General features: G+C 38.8%; 1 protein-coding gene across 1 annotated transcript; it reads left to right on the top strand.

Annotated features, from left to right (window-relative positions):
* Positions 1-3,792: 3,792 nt before the first annotated feature.
* MS4A3 (membrane spanning 4-domains A3) lies at positions 3,793-7,721 on the top strand. The gene is made up of 3 exons (XM_025878760.2): positions 3,793-3,845; positions 6,245-6,403; positions 7,650-7,721. Exons 2-3 carry the CDS (start codon positions 6,263-6,265, stop codon positions 7,719-7,721), a joined length of 213 nt encoding a protein of 70 aa, XP_025734545.2. The 5' UTR covers positions 3,793-3,845; positions 6,245-6,262.
* The last annotated feature ends 9,412 nt before the right edge of the window (positions 7,722-17,133 follow it).

Here is a 17,133-nt window from a genome sequence, read left to right as displayed (position 1 = left end):
TAATTGGAAGAAAATAAGTATGTAGAAAACCTTGTTTATCCCCTTAAGGAAGAATCTGAGTTATTCATCACTGAGTCAATAATGTGCTTCTTTAAGAAAAGACTGGGGCCTATTTTAGGCCTGGGGAGTAGGAAACAACCTATCAACATTGGAGAATGGACTCCAATCTGACCACCACATCAGGAGGCTGAGTTCTTATGAACTCATATTCCGTATTTTAAATTTAAAAATTGTGTTATGGCCCTAAAATATGCTAGGAAGATATCTGACCCCATCTGTGTTACCAGCCATGTTGCCTCTACTCTTCTGCCACTTTCTGGAAGGTGTTTGTGAGAATGAACAGGAGCAGGGGGAGAGGGGGAGATGAAGGGCTGCCCCTGGGATCGGTGGGGATAGCACGGGATGAAAACCTCCCAGGGTAAGTCAGGCTTGACTTTATAATCATTTCAAGCACTGATATCTCCTTTCTGAAGAAAATTAAAATTGTCTCTTCTCCACTTACACTAGTATATGACCATTTTTTGCACACACACACACACACACACACACACACACACACACCCCACTTCTTACAGGCCATCCAGATCCTGAATGGAGCAACGATTCTGGTCCTGGGTGTTTTTCTAGGTTCTTTACAAAACCTATTCCATCTCTCCAGTCAGTTTTTCTTTATCTTCTACAAGCCTATCCACTGTGGGGTCCTATATTTGTGAGTATTCATACTCCCCCTGACCAGAGTTCACTGCTTAAATACCACTGCTAGAAGACTGCTAGAAGTGTGTTTGATTACTATAGTGTCGTTCTTAGGTGATTTGAAGATTGCCTGCTATGGTTTTGATTTGTAATTCTTTACACATATTTTAAAAACAAAGTGCCTGTGAATAGTGCAAGACTGTTGAATCACAGATCTGTACCTCTGAAACAAGTAATACAATATATGTTAAAAAAATAAATAGAAGAAGATAGCAGGAGGGGAAGAATGAAGGGAGGGAAATCGGAGGGGGAGACGAACCATGAGAGACGATGGACTCTGAAAAACAAACTGAGGGTTCTAGAGGGGAGGGGGGTGGGGGGATGGGTTAGCCCACTGATGGGTATTAAAGAGGGCACGTATTGCATGGAGCACTGGGTGTTATGACCAAACAATGAATCATGGATCACTACATCAAAAACTAATGATGTAATGTATGGTGATTAACATAATAAAAAACAGTAAAAAACAAACAAACAAACAAACTAAGTGCCTTTCTGATTAAGAGAAGTCGTATTTGCTGAGTACAACTTAAGTCCCAAACACTGAGTTAATGCATTCATGTATTAAACCCAGGTATTATGTTTATGGATACTAAGAAAATCAAATGAAAACTGAGTATTGATGAATTGTATTGTGTAGCCAAGAGGAGCCTGCTTTGGGACATAAGAGATTTGCCTGCTGATTACAGTCTGGAAATCAGAAGACTGATTTCCCCTATCTGGGTCAAAATGTAATCAATAAAATAAGCTTTGGTCTTAGGTGATCTTAAAATTTATTTATTTAGCTTTGTTATTTGATTATCACCTACCTGATGGTTTACTTTTTAAAAAGGTGACTAGTAGGAAGTGTTTGTTAATTAGGCAGGACTTGTTTTGTTTGTAGATTCTGGTGTTAGAACTTTTGAGAATTTATATGTGTTTGGTCTCAAACAAAGATGCTACCATGACATAGCAAAGATGGGAAAGTTTAGTTGAAAATAGTAAACGGAACATGTAATTGGCAAATGAAGAAGAAAGAAACTTATAGTAAATCTTGGGCTCTGATTTATTCAAGCTTTGATTTTTTTTCAAAATCATTGACCTTCAGCTGTCCTTTAAAACAAAATGGCTCATCTGGCCAAAATTTCTTGACCCAAAACAGATCTCATATTTTGACAAAAGATTATATTCAGTTTCTGGATATAGTCTAACACATGTAATTTAGATTTAACATATCTGAAATGTTTAGGTAGTTAATATGACCGTTTAGATGACCTAGTTAGAATCTGGATTTTTTTCTAGAAAACTGGGAATACACATTTTCTCTGCATCGTGAATCCTGACTATCTAAATGGGAAATTTCCATGTTGTAGAAAAGAGAACCATGAAGGGTTTCAGTTATTCAATTGGAAAAGAGTATTCTTTTCTCAGAAAGCTGAGGTCAGTTTGTGAAAAAAAGTGGTCAGGGAACCAGAGCTCACTCTTTTAAGGCATCCTCAAGACTAAGATTCAAATCTGACCGTTGAATTCCCATTGCCGGAAGCTTTTCTCTGGCTCTGTATAACCGATGGAGCAAAGTCTAAGATCCATGACATGGAACAAAGCCTTTGCTATCTGGTCTTACATGCAACTGTACCGTAGTCTCCCTCCCCTTCCTTCTGTATGCATGCCCTGCTATATATACAACAATCTTCCTCTTACTAATCGTTATTAAACCGTGTGACTTTAGAAAAGATATTTAAGCTCTTACCCTTCAGTTTCCTAGGATAGTAGAGATAATATGAGGACCTTATCTTTGGGTCACTATGAAATTAAAAGGAAAAAAATATATGAAAACCTTAGCTATTATGAATAATATGAGGGCTTTGTGTATGCTGGGCCCATATCTAGGACCTTGCCATGTATTATTTTATTTTATCACCATATAGCAATAAGGTCAGTGACATTAACATGGGGATATGCACATCTCTATTTTACAGAAAAAGAAACACAGGCAAAGAGGGGCATGACACTGCCTCAGGTTATAGGATGAATACAAGCTGAAGACTGCATCAGGACACAGAGCGCAGGCTCTTGGCCATGAAGCTCTAGCGAGCCTGGAGTTTCTTGTGATAACCACTTTGTTATTTGAAGTGGAATTCAAAACCTGTTCCTTCATGTTCAAACAATTCAAGAATTGAATTTATGTAGCAAGCTTTTGCTTTCCACGATTTTGGCAACTTTGTCTTCAAACCCTAGGAGTGGCTTGGTAAATTGTAAGATTTATGGGGTATAAAACAGAATGAAGTTTTAAGAAAACCATGAACTTGTAGAGAATTCAGTATGTCAAATTAGAGTCATGAAAACAATAGCTTATCAAAAATAATCATTTAAAAATTAGTGGATATATCAGTATAGACAGATTTGCAGAAGTTCTTTTAGAACATCTAATCCAATAAATCAGACCCTTATCTGAAGCCTGGGTAAGAACATGAGAATAATGTTACATATGCATGTGTATATGAGTAAATATTATTGGGGCGCCTGGGTGGCTCAGTCGTTAAGCATCTGCCTTCAGCTCAGGTCATAATCCCAGGGTCCTGGGATCGAGCCCCGCATCAGGCTCCCTACTCCGCAGGAAGCCTGCTTCTCCCTCTCCCTCTCCCCCTGCTTGTGTTCCCTGTCTCGCTGTGTCCCTCTCTGTCAAATAAATAAATAAAATCTTAAAAACAATAAATATTATTTACATTTACTAAAAATTGAAGCATAAAGATAATTATGTTACATTAAATATATGTATTTATTATATTTTTAAAGTATGTACACTCAACCTATAAAAAGCTAGACATAAAACATAATGAAAATATTATATATTTGCTCAAAATTTTAACTAATTTAAAATTTTATTGCTATAACATGATGAATGACATCGAGTATAATTCCACGTGGTAGAATGTGAATTTAAAAAAGAAACTTTGTGCAACCATTGCTAGATAGCTACTAATTGAAGGAGTACAAAGAAAAAATAGTTGAGACTTAGTATTTTCTTATCTGTTTCATTTCCTGTGTTCAAACAGTTCATGGTTTCAGGATCCTTATCTGTTGCAGCTGGGAGAAACCCCACAAGAGTGTTGGTAAGTGGCAGTTCTTCTTGTCTTCCTTTGATCATAGGACTAGAAATGAGTTATTCGTTAATAGCAGGAGAATAGAGGCTGGTGAATCCAACTGAGACACCGAGTTTCATGTAATGCATAAGAAAATTCTCTTTTCTTAAGGCATTCAGATGGTCAATTATCAGAAAACCATAGAGATTCGAATGATTATTGGGATGGTTACCTTGAATATTTGATGAATCTGAAGCTCAGAAAAAGGCTTCTTGATTTTTTTTTGTGTCGTGAAACTTGGCCAAAAACAAGTCCTGCCTAATTAACAAACACTTCCTACTAGTCACCTTTTTAAAAAGTAAACCATCAGGTAGGTGATAATCAAATAACAAAGCTAAATAAATAAATTTTAAGATCACCTAAGACCAAAGTTCTATTCCTTTAGTGATTCATTAAACACTTTACTACGCCCTTGTTCTGTGTTCTATCTGAATCATCTGCGCAGCCACGCAACTTGCCTAGCTCATTCACTCTGCCCCCTCCCTGGATGGCCACCTCGAACACCAATCCCTTTTCTCTCACCTTTATTCTCTATTGATGACCTTGCTTCCTATTCTGAGAAACTCAAATCATTAGAGAAGAACGTTCAGACCCCCACTCTAATATCCACTTCGTGGACCAGATCTGTACCATTTCTCTTTTCATTCTAACCTCTTACAGCAGGTGACCTCGCTATGATTTTCTTCAAAGCCAGTGTCCCTAAACTTGAATACTAGAGTCCTTTCTGTTTTTTTTTTCCCACCCAAATGCACCACTCCAAATGTCTTTCTCCTAGATCTTTTTAATCAGCCTATAAGCATCCAGTTACTGCTCTAAACAGAAAAAAAATATTTTGACCTTATTGTCTCCTGATAGCTATGTGCACAATTTGCTTTTCCTTCTGTAGCTAAACTCTTTAAATGGATTATCTGTACTGTCTCCAGGTCAGATCTACCCAGTTTCAACTAAACCCATTCCAATAAGGGTTTATTTTCTTCCCTATCCCATCTCCATAATCATTCTGCTTAAGATTACTGAAGACTTCTAGGCTGACAACACAAAGATCGACTCCCAGTTCTTATCTAACTTGACTCATGAGCAGCATTTAGCACAGAGTTGGCCACTCCTCCTTCAGTAATTTCTTCACTTGGCCTCTCGAACACTTTGATTAGCTGGTTTTCCTCCTGTCTTTTCAGTGTCTCCTTCTCAATGTCCTTTCCTAGTTCTTTTGCTTCTCTCTGACCTTCGAAGGCTGGGGTGCCCCAGAGGTCAATCCTTTGTCACCTGCCCTACTCATTCCTTTTGTGACCTCCTCCATGCTCATGGCTTCAAGTGACATCTGTATGCCTACAACTGTGAAAAAATACTTCCAGCCTCGATCTCCCTCCTGGGCAACAGTCTGGCGGATCTCATGGCTTCCACTTAGAGTTCTAAAAGCCCCAAAATTCTACTCCTAATCTTCCTCGAATCTTCCCCCTCCACTGTCCTCTCCATGTCCACTGATGAGAACTCCCTCCTTCCAGATTCCCAGGCCAAAAACCTGGGAATGACCCCCGATTTTTCATTCTTTGACAATCTTGAATCCAATTTGTCAGCAAATCCTATTGGCCCTATGTTCAAGCTCAACCCAAGTTTGGCTGTTTCTCATCCAGTCCACCACCATCTTTCTTAATTGGGCTCCTTGCTTCTACCCTCGGCCCTCTCTAAACCAGTGCCGCTTGAGACACCATTGTTCCCTTTGATATGTTCATCTAATCGTGTTGCCCCTTTGCTCAAAGTCATCCAGTGGCCCTATGTTTTCCTCAGAGTAAGAACCAAAGTTCTTTTCGAGACCTGCAGGGCCCGGTGTGATCCAGCTCTCCTCTTTTTCTCCATCTTCAGTTCCTCATATTGTTGACTTTGGCCACTCCCCTCTAACCATCCACCTTGTGCTCTTGCTTCCCCGAAACATGCCTGCAGCACTCTGGCCGGAGGGCTCTGAGCTGTTTCCTTGCCTGCAAGGACTCTCCTCCAGTTACCCTCTTGTGTATCCCGCTCGGCTCCTCACTGCCTCTTCCTGGGCAACATTCCCATTAATACCACCATCTCCATTCCTCGCTGGATGTCCAGGTCCTCCTCACTCCACTCCATTAGCCTGCAATACTTAACCACTTTTAAAAATACTATGTAATTTACCTATTTGTAGGCTCAATTGTTTTCTTTGTCTTTGCTGCTAGAATGTAAGCTCCATGAGAGTGTGGACTTTGTTTGTTCATTGATGTGTGCCCAGCATCTAGGATGATGCTGGGTGTGTAAACAACCTTAAATCGATATTTATTTAAATGAATCACCAGCAAAGGAAAGAAGGATGTGCTTCCTGTATTAACTGAAAATTCCTATTCTTTTTTTAGGTGCAAATCACTTTTGGAATGAGTATTGCCAGCACTGCTCTGGATCTAGTTGGGTTTGTTTTCCTCTCAGTAAATTTGGCAGTTAATAAGCAGTCTTTCAAGAGTTGTGAGTCTTCACAGTCACAGGACTTAGGCATTTTCGTGGGCATCTTTTCAAACGTATGTTTTCAAAAGTTGTGTTTAATTAGAAAATATTTCAAACAATCTAAAATGTTCGGAAGAATAATATATCAGCTATCCTGCGACCTTGATTTGAATCTGGGCTTTGCCACTCATTAGCTCCGTAATGAAAGTCAAGTTAGACAATCTTTCTGTGCTTCAGTTTGCTCACCTTTCAAATGAGGATGATAATAGTGTCAGTCTCACAGAGTTGGTGTAAGGATTAAACAAGTTAATATTTAATGAACAGTTAAAACAGTGCACATTGTGTTATATTATTAATATTTATTACTACTACTATTATACTCTCCAGAGAGATTAAATTGAAAAAAAAATTCTTTCACATCTTCCTTAATAAAACTGACTTGGAAGATTTACAGTGTTCTCTGTGGTCTGGGATCTTCAAATCATGACTCACTTTTGAATTGTGGGGGGTATTTTATTTTTAAAGGGAAGTTCCTTAAGAACCTTTTCAAATGATTTTGTTGTTTGTGTGAGATAATCTCTCTCTTCTGAGGTCCACTTAGAATTAAGGTTTTCCTTCAAATTTGCCTATTTTCTCCATGATGACCTATTTTTACTGACTGACTCCCAGTCCTCCTGTGTGCTGGCATAGAAGTTTGTGCCTCATTTTTTTCTAAATTGTATTTTTAATTTTCTAAGTTTATATTTATATGGGTCTGATTTTTTTTTTTTCCTGTGGGTTTCATAGTATTTTCCCTCTGGAGCAATTTTGTATTTGCTTCTTCAAGGTGCCTCAGTGATTATAGAAGAATCGCTAATCTAGTAATTTTGTGTTTAATATTTCAGCTTAGTGTTTAGTTTCTAGCAATGATGTAAATGCACAAACCCTCTAATGAAGTTCCATTAATGAAATGGTGGAGGGGTCATTTTTGTCTATTTTCCTGAACTTCCTACTCATCTTCCTAGTTTGCTATGACTCAAATTAGTAAATGTTAGTGAGAATATCAGCATTTTACCTCTATGGTTTCTTCACCCATGACTACTTCACGTGGGTTGATAAAGAAATGCAATGTGTCTCTCTCTCCAGGGAAAATATTTCCATGTTTTTAGGGTGACAAAGTGTCTCTTATAGAGTGTTGGTGTGTGTCTATGTCTTAAATCTAATCTATGGTTCACTTTGTTCTGTTTTAAGGGCGGGAGACATTATATTTGGTTTCCTGATGATATTTTTTTCCCTCTGAATGTTTGTACTGGGTTTGATATGAGGAATCATATCCCCTAGGGCCTGATGTCCCTAATGCTGATCCTTACCTTGCTGGAATTATGCATAAGCATCTCTGTCTCAGCCATGTGATGCATAGAAAGCTCACGTAATTTGATTAAGTTGGGTTTTTTTCCATAACTAATAATTCACATAGTCTGCTAAGGCTTGAGGTTCTCTCTGAGTCCCAGAATTAGAAAGACACATTTATGCAGTAATGATTTGTGGGGTTCCTGGAGTTGGAGATGGTATGAATGTGAGGGATGGAATGAAGGCTGGAATATGAGGAAACAGTGTATTTAATGTAATATTCAATACATGTATAACACCATAGTATAATGTTAGAGTAATATAATTAGTATAATAATAAATTAAAATATCAATAATAATACAACTACAACAATATAATGAATATTATAATAACATTTAATGTATTTTTATACAGATATAATTAAGTTCAATTATTTCCTTGTAACTTGTCAGTTTCTAGTTGTCTAGCCAGGAAAAAATTATTAATTCTTTCCAGATTTTAGGTAACTCAACTGTAAGATGAAAACATTTTCATTCTCTTCTGGTGTTTGTTGTGAGGACCATGTACGTAAAACTTCAGCACAGTAATAATCAGCAATCACATGTTATTGGTGATGATCATGATGATTAAGGAAGGGATGGAAGGAGAGGGAGGGGATATCCTATTCTTGGACATTGATGTTTTATTTTCCAGGTGATTTCCTTTCCTTCCAATTCTGTGTAAGCAGGAATGCCTCCTGATGAAAATAAGTCTGAGAGCAAGGAAATTCAAGCTTAAATCTCCAGTGAGTCAGAGCTTCATCCAAGAACTCAGGAGGATGGGAGCCTGCAAAATGTAATCCTACTCTCTTAGGGTACCAATCATGAGAAACTTGAATATTTGACTCAGTTTTTTCTGTCCTAATTATAAACTCCATTAGTATGTTTGGATATGGAAGGAAAAATACTTCTTTAGACATTCTTGGTTTCATAACTTCTGTGATCACCACTCCAAAGTTGTTCCCAGAATCAGTGCTCTTTCTTCTTACCCACCTACTCCACTGCTTTATAAGGTTTAAAGAAGCCAAGTAGAAGAATTCCTGTTTTATGTATTCTCTCTAAACCTAACTCCCAACCATCCACTGAAAAAGAAAATGAGTCAGATTTTTTTTTCCACTGCAGAAAAACACTTCCTGACTTCAGCTGACATCAGCATTGTAAAAACTCAAAAATCCATCATTATCATCAAAATATATTTTTACTACATTTGATGTGGGAGGGTCAAGCCTCAGAGATTTTATTTCAGTCAGCTTCTGAGATTCCAACATGCCCTGATACAGAAATGATGGTGTAGACTGGGGACTTTGAGAGCAATATCAACATTTGTTCTTCAAAGGATGGTGAGAAACTATAAAACAGAGAAGTAAAAAATAAGGCTTTGGAATCTCACAGATCTGGCTTTAAATTTTGATACTATCACTTATTACCCATGTGAACTTGAGCAAGTTACTTAATCTCCCTGACCTGTTTTCCCTCATCTATGAAATAGGTGTGATAATATCAGTGACCTCCAGGCACCTGGGTGGCTCACTCAGTTAAGTAACCTACTCTTGATTTCAGCTCAGGTCAAGATCTCAGGGTCCTGAGATCAAGCCCCACATCGGGCTCCATGCTTAGTTCAGAGTCCGCTTGAGATTCTCTCTCTCCCTCTCCCTTTGCCCCTCCCACCTCTTGTGTTTCCCTCTAAATACATACATCCATACCTGCATACATACATACAAAAAATCTTAAAAAAAATCAACGACCGTGTCAGTTGTTATGAGGGTTGAACAAAGTATGGCAAAGGCGAAATAGACCCACAAGTACTAAATAATGCTGTTATTGGTGCTGCCGCTGCTGCTGTTAACGCCGAGGTGGGATGGTGGTCAGATGTGCAGGGAAGATGGCAGAAACCCTCACTTCTGTTGTGGCTCCTCCTATCCCCCAGTGATATTAATGGCTATCTTTTCAAGGTGGCAGTTTGATGTTAAAGCTCCTTCTGATATATCTGGTTCCTGATTTATCTACTGCTGAAGTGCTTATGTTTCACATTTATAAATGAATTCCCTTCTCTTGATACTAAGATGAGTCATTCATAATGTCCGTAAGTTCATACCCATGGGCTACTCTTAGCTCCTTGTTTACCATATGTGCAAAAATTCTTTCACCCTCTTCTCAACTAGTTGCCTCTCTTCTTCAGAGCACACACACACACATACACATAAATAAATACATATATATATATTTTTATCTGCTTTTTAATCCATTCAACAATATCTAGGGAGCGTCTACTATGTGCATGTTCTGTGCTACAAGTTTAGGATACAATAGAGAATGATGGATAGTTTCTGCTCTCAAGTTGCTCATAGTGGGATATATAGACCCATGGAAATATGTAATTACAACATGGAGTAATAAGGGCATTGATAGGAAGAGTATAGGAATCTGGGAAGATATAGGAAGAGTTTCAATCTTAGGTTAGAGGAGATAACACTTTTTTTTTTTAGAAAACCTTTCTTCTAAACTGAGGTCTTAAAGATGACTAGAATTGGCATGATGAAGGGGGATACACGCAAAAGTCTTTAACCTGGGGAGAATTGGGGATCTTTAGGGAACTAACAAGAGAGTTTAGTGTATCTATGCTGTGTGAGGGGCAGATGGCAAGATAAAACTTTGGAGAGGGAAAAAGTACACACATCACAGGTTTCCATAAGACAGAGCAGCTCTTTGAGTCTTTAGAAGCAATTGAAAATTGTCTGTAGTGGTGTTGAGCTGGCTTATGTAGACTTGTGAGAGCTGTTTTAAAATTTTCAGGGATCAGGGCGCCTGGGTGGCTCAGTTGGTTGAGCAACTGCCTTCGGCTCAGGTCATGATCCTGGAGTCCCGGGATCGAGTCCCGCATCGGGCTCCCTGCTCGGCGGGGAGTCTGCTTCTCCCGCTGACCCTCCCCCCTCTTGTGCTCTCTCTTTCTCTCTCTCAAATAAATAAATAAAATCTTTAAAAAAATTTTCAGGGATCACAAGTTCATATATTTTTGGTGGATTGAAGTTGGCTGTGGTGGTAGTATTTATACCTCAGAGATTGGTAAGCCGCAAATCACATTCCCACCCCCATCTTCCAACTCTGGAAGGCCAGTTGAATATTTACAGCACACCACTGGATAAATATGGACAGGGCATGCACTTACTTGAAATTTAGAGATATCCTTTTAGTTGCAATGTAGAGTGTATGGGAAGGAGTTAGTGGAGAAGAGGTTGATTAGGAGTCGGATACAGTACACAAAGCAAATGATGGGTACATATAGACGTCAGCAGAAGAAAAAAGTTATTTAGAGTAACATTTGTATTATCATTTTTAATTCTTTCTACTTTTCTCCTCTAAGATGTTATAATTAAATAAGTAATTTCTTTGTATTTTCGCACAGATAATCTGCTAACAAATTTTGATCAAAACATATTGACATCCTATAGTGGACATTGTGATTGTCTTTCTGGCAGCCATTCTAGCTGTCCCCAGCTTGATGGTAAACTCAAGATTTTGGTAGGGTTAACCTCACCCTGGGCTGCAGGGCTCACCACGGGAAATCTGAACCCATCAGAACACTTCCATTCTTGATTGTATCAGCCCATGAAATGTCCCTGGACCAGGGCTTGATTCAGTTGTGGAACCATCAACATTAAGTTGGAGGGTTTTTACAAATGTAAAATACAACCTTCCCTTTCATCATATTTGTGAATTAAGCTACAGCTAGAACTAGTAGCTATTAGTGGCCATGGCAAAAAACTAACCTGAAGGCAATGTAAGAGAATTTCAGAAAATAGAAATCAAACCCTAACCTAGCCACACCTGAAATTTAACCTGTATCTGGAATTAAAGTTTCATGAACACATTTTGTTTTTATTGTTAAACATTTGTTGCAAATATATTCTCCCATTCTGATTGTGTTTTGTTTTATTTTGGTGTTTTTGTTACCTCTTGTTTTGCTTCCACCCCAAATTGTTGTTGTAGTTATATTTACTCACTTTTCATCATGATTTATGCATTTTGTGTTTTGTGCAAGAAACCCTTCCTTACCTCAAGTCCATGGAGATTTTCTTTTTATATTATGATCTTTAATACATCTGTAATTTACTTTTTCTATAGAGAGTAACATCATCATCATCATCACCATCATCCTCCTTTTGGAAAGCTAATAATTCTAGAAATTTTCGGTTGAATATCTCCTTATTTGCCATACTGACGTTGACATACATGCATGCATCTACCCAGAGCCTCCTATTTCAGAGACTTTGTTGTTGTGAAAATACCACATTGTTTTAGTTGTACAACATAATTACTTTTTGGTAGTATGGACATTTAACAGTATCAATTTTTCCAATCCATGAGCATGGAATATATTTCTATTTATTTGTGTCATCTTCAATTTCTTACATTAATGTCTTACGGTTTTCAGTTATTCTCTTTAATTATGGGATTTTTCCTTTCAGGATCTTGCTCATCTTTTATTATATTTACACCTACAAATGGGGGCAAATTTCTTTCTTTTTAAAAGATCAATATATATCCTTAGTCTCTTCTCATCTGAGACACTTTCTCAGACTACCCTTGTTTTTCATAACTTTGACATTTTTGAAAACACTGTTCTGGTATTTTGTAGAATGTCTTCTCAGTGTGGGTCAGTCTGATATTATGCCCTGATTCAACTAGATTTATGGTTTTGGGGGAAGACTTTCATACAGTTGAAGTACCGTTCTCATCACATCATGTAAGGACACCCAGTATATTCATATCAACATGGCATCATTAATGTAATTAACCATGATTACTTAGTTAAGGTGGTGTCTGTGAAGGGGTTCGGAACAAAGTCTCCCCAAGATGTGCCTCTTTAGCTTGTAGACTGTTTTGAGCTGAAGGCAATCAAGACCCTGTGGGCTCAAGAGAAACTTTTGTCTCTCCCTTAACTACCTAGAGGGATCTAAATTGGAGATCTTTCCCAGAATAAGGGTTATTGACAGAGATAAAATTATTTTTTAAAGATTTATCTATCTGAGAGAGAGAGAGCATGCGCGAGCAGGGGAAGGGGCAGAAAGAGATGGAGAGAGGAGAATATCTTTTTATTTTAAGATTTTATTTATTTATTTGATAGAGATAGAGAGAGGGAGAGCACAAGCAGGTGGAGGGGCAAGCAGAGGGAGAGGGAGAAGCAGGCTCCCCGCTGAGGAAGGAGCCCGACATGGGGCTCGATCTCAGGACTCTGGGATTATGACCTGAGCCAAAGGCAGCCACTTAACTGATTGAGCCACCCAGGCGCCCCTAGAGAGAGAATCTCAAGCAGACTCCCCGCTGAGTGTGAAGCCCGACACAGGGCTCGATCTCATGACCCTGAGATCAGGACCGGAGCTGAAATCAAGAGTCAGATGTTCAACTGACTGAGCCACCCAGGCATTCCACCAAAGATAAATTTTATGTGAGTGACCCATCTGTATGGCAGGGCAAATATCTAATTACTAAACATCTACCCTTCTTATTGCCCTGTGATTTTCCTTCCCCCTCTTTGAAGCCCCAGGTCCTTATCCCATTCCTTGGCTCAAGATGGCTTATATACCTCATTTTACCTTTTTGTCTTTGCACCTCTCATATATGTGGAACTCTCGTACATATGAAATTAAATTTGATTTTCTCCTGTTAATCTGTCTCGTGTCAATTTAATTCTTGGACCAGCTGAAAGGAACTTTGAATGGTAGCATTTTTTTTTTAGAACAGAGTACATGGGTGGGTCTCTAGTTTGAAAATGCTACTGAATATCCAGTAGCATTAATGCATAAAATTTACATTAAATCTAAAAATCATGTATTTTTACCTTTATGGATTAAGAGAAATTATAAAACTTTCCAGAGAAAAACTACATGACACATACAAATATTTGTAATTTTGTAAATAATTGTAAAATCACATTGGAATTGCCAAAATGAACTCTAGATGCTAGAAGAAAATGGAGTGAATGATTCTGAGTAAAAGAATATTTTCCATTCAAACACTATACTTCTCTAGACTTCAATCAAGTACGGGGGTGTAAAAAAGGAAATATCAGGCCAGCAAAACCTCAAAAACTCTTATCTTCCAGATACCCTTTCTCAGCATGTAACTGGAGATTGTGTTCTACTGGGACCACGAGAAAATAGAAATGGAGCTAGGGAGCCCGAAAGGGGGCGCTCTTGCCCACATACCACTCCCCGCAGCCTGCATTGCCCGCGGGAAGAAGGAAGATGATTAGTTTATTAAGGGAGGATGTTTTCACATAAGAATTTTATCTCCTGCTTGTAAGAAAAAGAATAAAGATCTCTCCCAGCCCCTGCAACAACGCACTAACCACAGCTTGCAGCCAGTGAAAAATCGCCACAACCTCAAATCCTTGTTCTTCTCCAATGAACTTTTGTTCAAAACGACCCTCCCCAGTTTCCTTCTAAAACCTATTAAAAGCTGACCTCCCCTTGTTTTTCGGACTCACCTACAGTTTGCCATACTTTGCGTGTTCCAAATTGTGATTCTTCTGCTATTCCTGAATGAACTCATTTTGCTGGTAAAATAACTGGCCATTTTATTTTTCTGGTTAACATTTCCAATGTGCAAGAGTACACGAAGCAAGAGAAAAAAGTGGGATCAAGGAAATAAAGAATCCAATATAAGACAGGATAATGGGAAGTCCTACAATGACAACAGTGTGGCATGCTTAGGGGCAACCAGTTCAGACTGGAACAAGGGCAGACAGGTGATCCAGGAAAAATCTGTGCTACCTCATTCTCCAGGGTTAGCAATGGGAAAAAGAGGGCTGACAGGCGATGTATACAACACTCAGTAGGTATTGGAGGATAAAATTACATTTTCAAAAATAAGCTGATAAAGAATAGGAAATTATGCAAAGTTTTGGAATAATACTGAAAACAGTAAAAAATGATTTTGACCAAATATTCCAATATGGTTATAGTAGGAGGGCAGGGGGAAAGGCAGAAGGGTTTAGGAAAGCTCATCATTCATAATAGAAATAGGAGTTAATGTCTGCCCTTTGCCTATGATTCTAGGTGTCTCTTATTCTCCCCACTGAGCAGATGTTTTTGGTCACAAGAGAACAAATATATATATATACACACTTATAATTTTCCCTGTTAAAGTGCCATTTGGGGAACTAGAAGGAGTGTAAGCAGATAGATAACAAACACGTGCAGGACCTTCACAGTTGAATGGCCCGGAAGGAGCAATGGCAGATCAGCTTCAATCTCAGGAAGGGTTCAAAGCGATTTTAAGTCCCTGGGTTGTCCGTGTAAATCTTTTTCTTTGCATTTCTGAAGTCATTAAATGAAGAGACAAAGAGGCTTTCGCTTTTAGTTCCACCTGTCCGGTTTTGTGAACAATATTTTCTTACTTCCTTCCTTTTTATAACCCAACTTCCCATGGAACCCTTGGTGTTTGGTGTCAGTTTCAGCCTTTCTGGGCCTCTTAAAGAGAGAGACAAAGGGACACAGAGAGAGAAAACGAGGGTGTAATGATTCCTTTGGGAGTATCAGAAAATACCCCCTAAGAGCTAACATCTTTCCATTTGTAACATGAAAATTGGTGCATATTTATTTTAAGCAAATTGAGCATTCAGTCGGAGAAAACAATTGTTCAGATGGGATCTGAAAGCAAATCTGAGTTTGGAAGAATAAGTCCAGTGTGTACTGAGAGAAGAAACTGCTTGTGGAACGAAGGTGTGCTGATGGAAAGCATGTGCAAATGCACTGCTGGATGGATATACACGCCCTGTGGTGCAGGAAATGATCACTCTATTATCTCTTTCTTTCTGACAGAAGCATGATTAAAACTCATCTTGATAATCTTGCCTCCACCAAAAAAAAAAAAAGTCATATTGGCATATCTTTCAATGTTCACAATTGTGAAAGACAACACCACATGTTCTAAGGGCTCAAATGTGGGTACAGGATTGGGTAAGCATCTCAAGAGGGGCAGAAGGAGGTGCTGGTGAAACCAGGGTATGAAGCAAGTTAGGGGCCATAAGGTATGTCTGAGTTTCTGGTTTGCATTTTGCAAGTTCCTATTGAAAATTCTCACAAAACAGTAACATGTCCAAACGCCAAAGACCATCCTCCCTTTGTTTTCTGTCTAAACCTCAAGCTTAATTTCTTAATTTGCTGCACACACAATGCACTATTACATGCTCCCAGAAAACACCACCAACGGGCATTTCCTCAGGACTTTTGCCAGCAGATGTGGTCTCATTCTGCAGATGAAAACCCTTGACGGCATGATTTTAAGTCCTGGCTTACATGATACTTTCTCAGGGAATCTCTTCCTTGAATTCTGCACACCCTTTAGCAGGTAGAATTGTTACATCTTCCTGTGTGTTCCAGGAGCGTCTGAAATATTAGTAACGTGACTTCATTTATCTCTGACCTAGTCTTCTAGCTTGTGAGAGTGAGCAGGACAAGGGCTGGTACCATGGTATCCACCTCTGCATGCTCAGTGACAGAGAAGTGCCTGACCTAGAGACCGAAGTCCTTTTTGGATGAATGTGTACATAAAGAAGTTTTATTCCTTAATTTCGATAACACATTGGTTCAGTCCACAAGTTCCCAAAGACACAGTGGGAAGATGGCACATGGCTTAATACATTTTTGTCTTGAAAGGTACGCTCATATATCTTTTAATGTGCTCTGTTCACACACATACCTTAGTTTCCTGGAGAATGAGGAGAAGTTTCATCACATCCCAGAGAGACAATACAGGTGACTAGAGGGGCAATTTGGAGTATCTTACAGTTGAAGGAAGAGCCACTCAGGGGTATGTCTATAATTAAACTGAAATAAAATAATCCCAAATCTGTGAATCTCACCTGTGTATTAATTTTGCCATGTATTCTTTTTTTTTTTTTTTTTTAGCTAGTTATGCTATTAAGATGAACACGTCAGTTAAGCTCTGACCCTAATTTAGATACAGGGCTCCGTCCAATGCTGCTTAGATCTACTCATAGGATTTGTTATCAAGTTCACGCCCCTCGGTGCTTCATGGCCACATCCTTGCCATCACAAAAATCAAAGCAGCAGAGAGTCTGTGTAATGTTTAGCAGTCCAGGGAGTCTTTTGTGTGAACACTTAGCTCCCACACTCTATCAGGAGTGGCTCAGAGCATTCTTCCTGTCCAGTCTCTGAGCCCATCTGCTGCAGAGAGCCATATAAATGATGTCCAAAAGACAGGAAGAGAGAGAAAAAGACAATAAATATTGAAGTCAGAGACAAATCCAGAGATTCAGAGGCTAAGACACACTCACTAGTAGTGCTTCAGCCCTAGATTATGTGTGAAGCCACCTATGCCTTAAAGAAGGAAGACATGTTTCCAGAGGTACCTTTGGGAAACTTCTGATACAGAAATGGTCAAGTAGAGAAAGCTCCAGAAAGGAAGAACA

This window comes from Callorhinus ursinus, unplaced genomic scaffold (genome assembly GCF_003265705.2).
Source record: "Callorhinus ursinus isolate GAN/ISIS: 27379988/994484 unplaced genomic scaffold, GSC_fseal_2.0 scaffold51, whole genome shotgun sequence".
NCBI classification, from domain to species: Eukaryota; Metazoa; Chordata; class Mammalia; order Carnivora; family Otariidae; genus Callorhinus; species Callorhinus ursinus.
The sequence above is the reverse complement of the archived record's forward strand: the minus strand, read 5'-3'. Positions and strand labels throughout refer to the sequence as shown.

Coding starts and splice junctions, on each gene's coding strand:
- MS4A3 (XM_025878760.2), top strand. CDS start 6,263: ATGAGTATTGCCAGCACTGCTCTGGATCTAGTTGGGTTTGTTTTCCTC. Junction 6,404..7,649: donor TCGTGGGCATCTTTTCAAAC/GTATGTTTTCAA, acceptor CATATCCCCTAG/GGCCTGATGTCCCTAATGCT.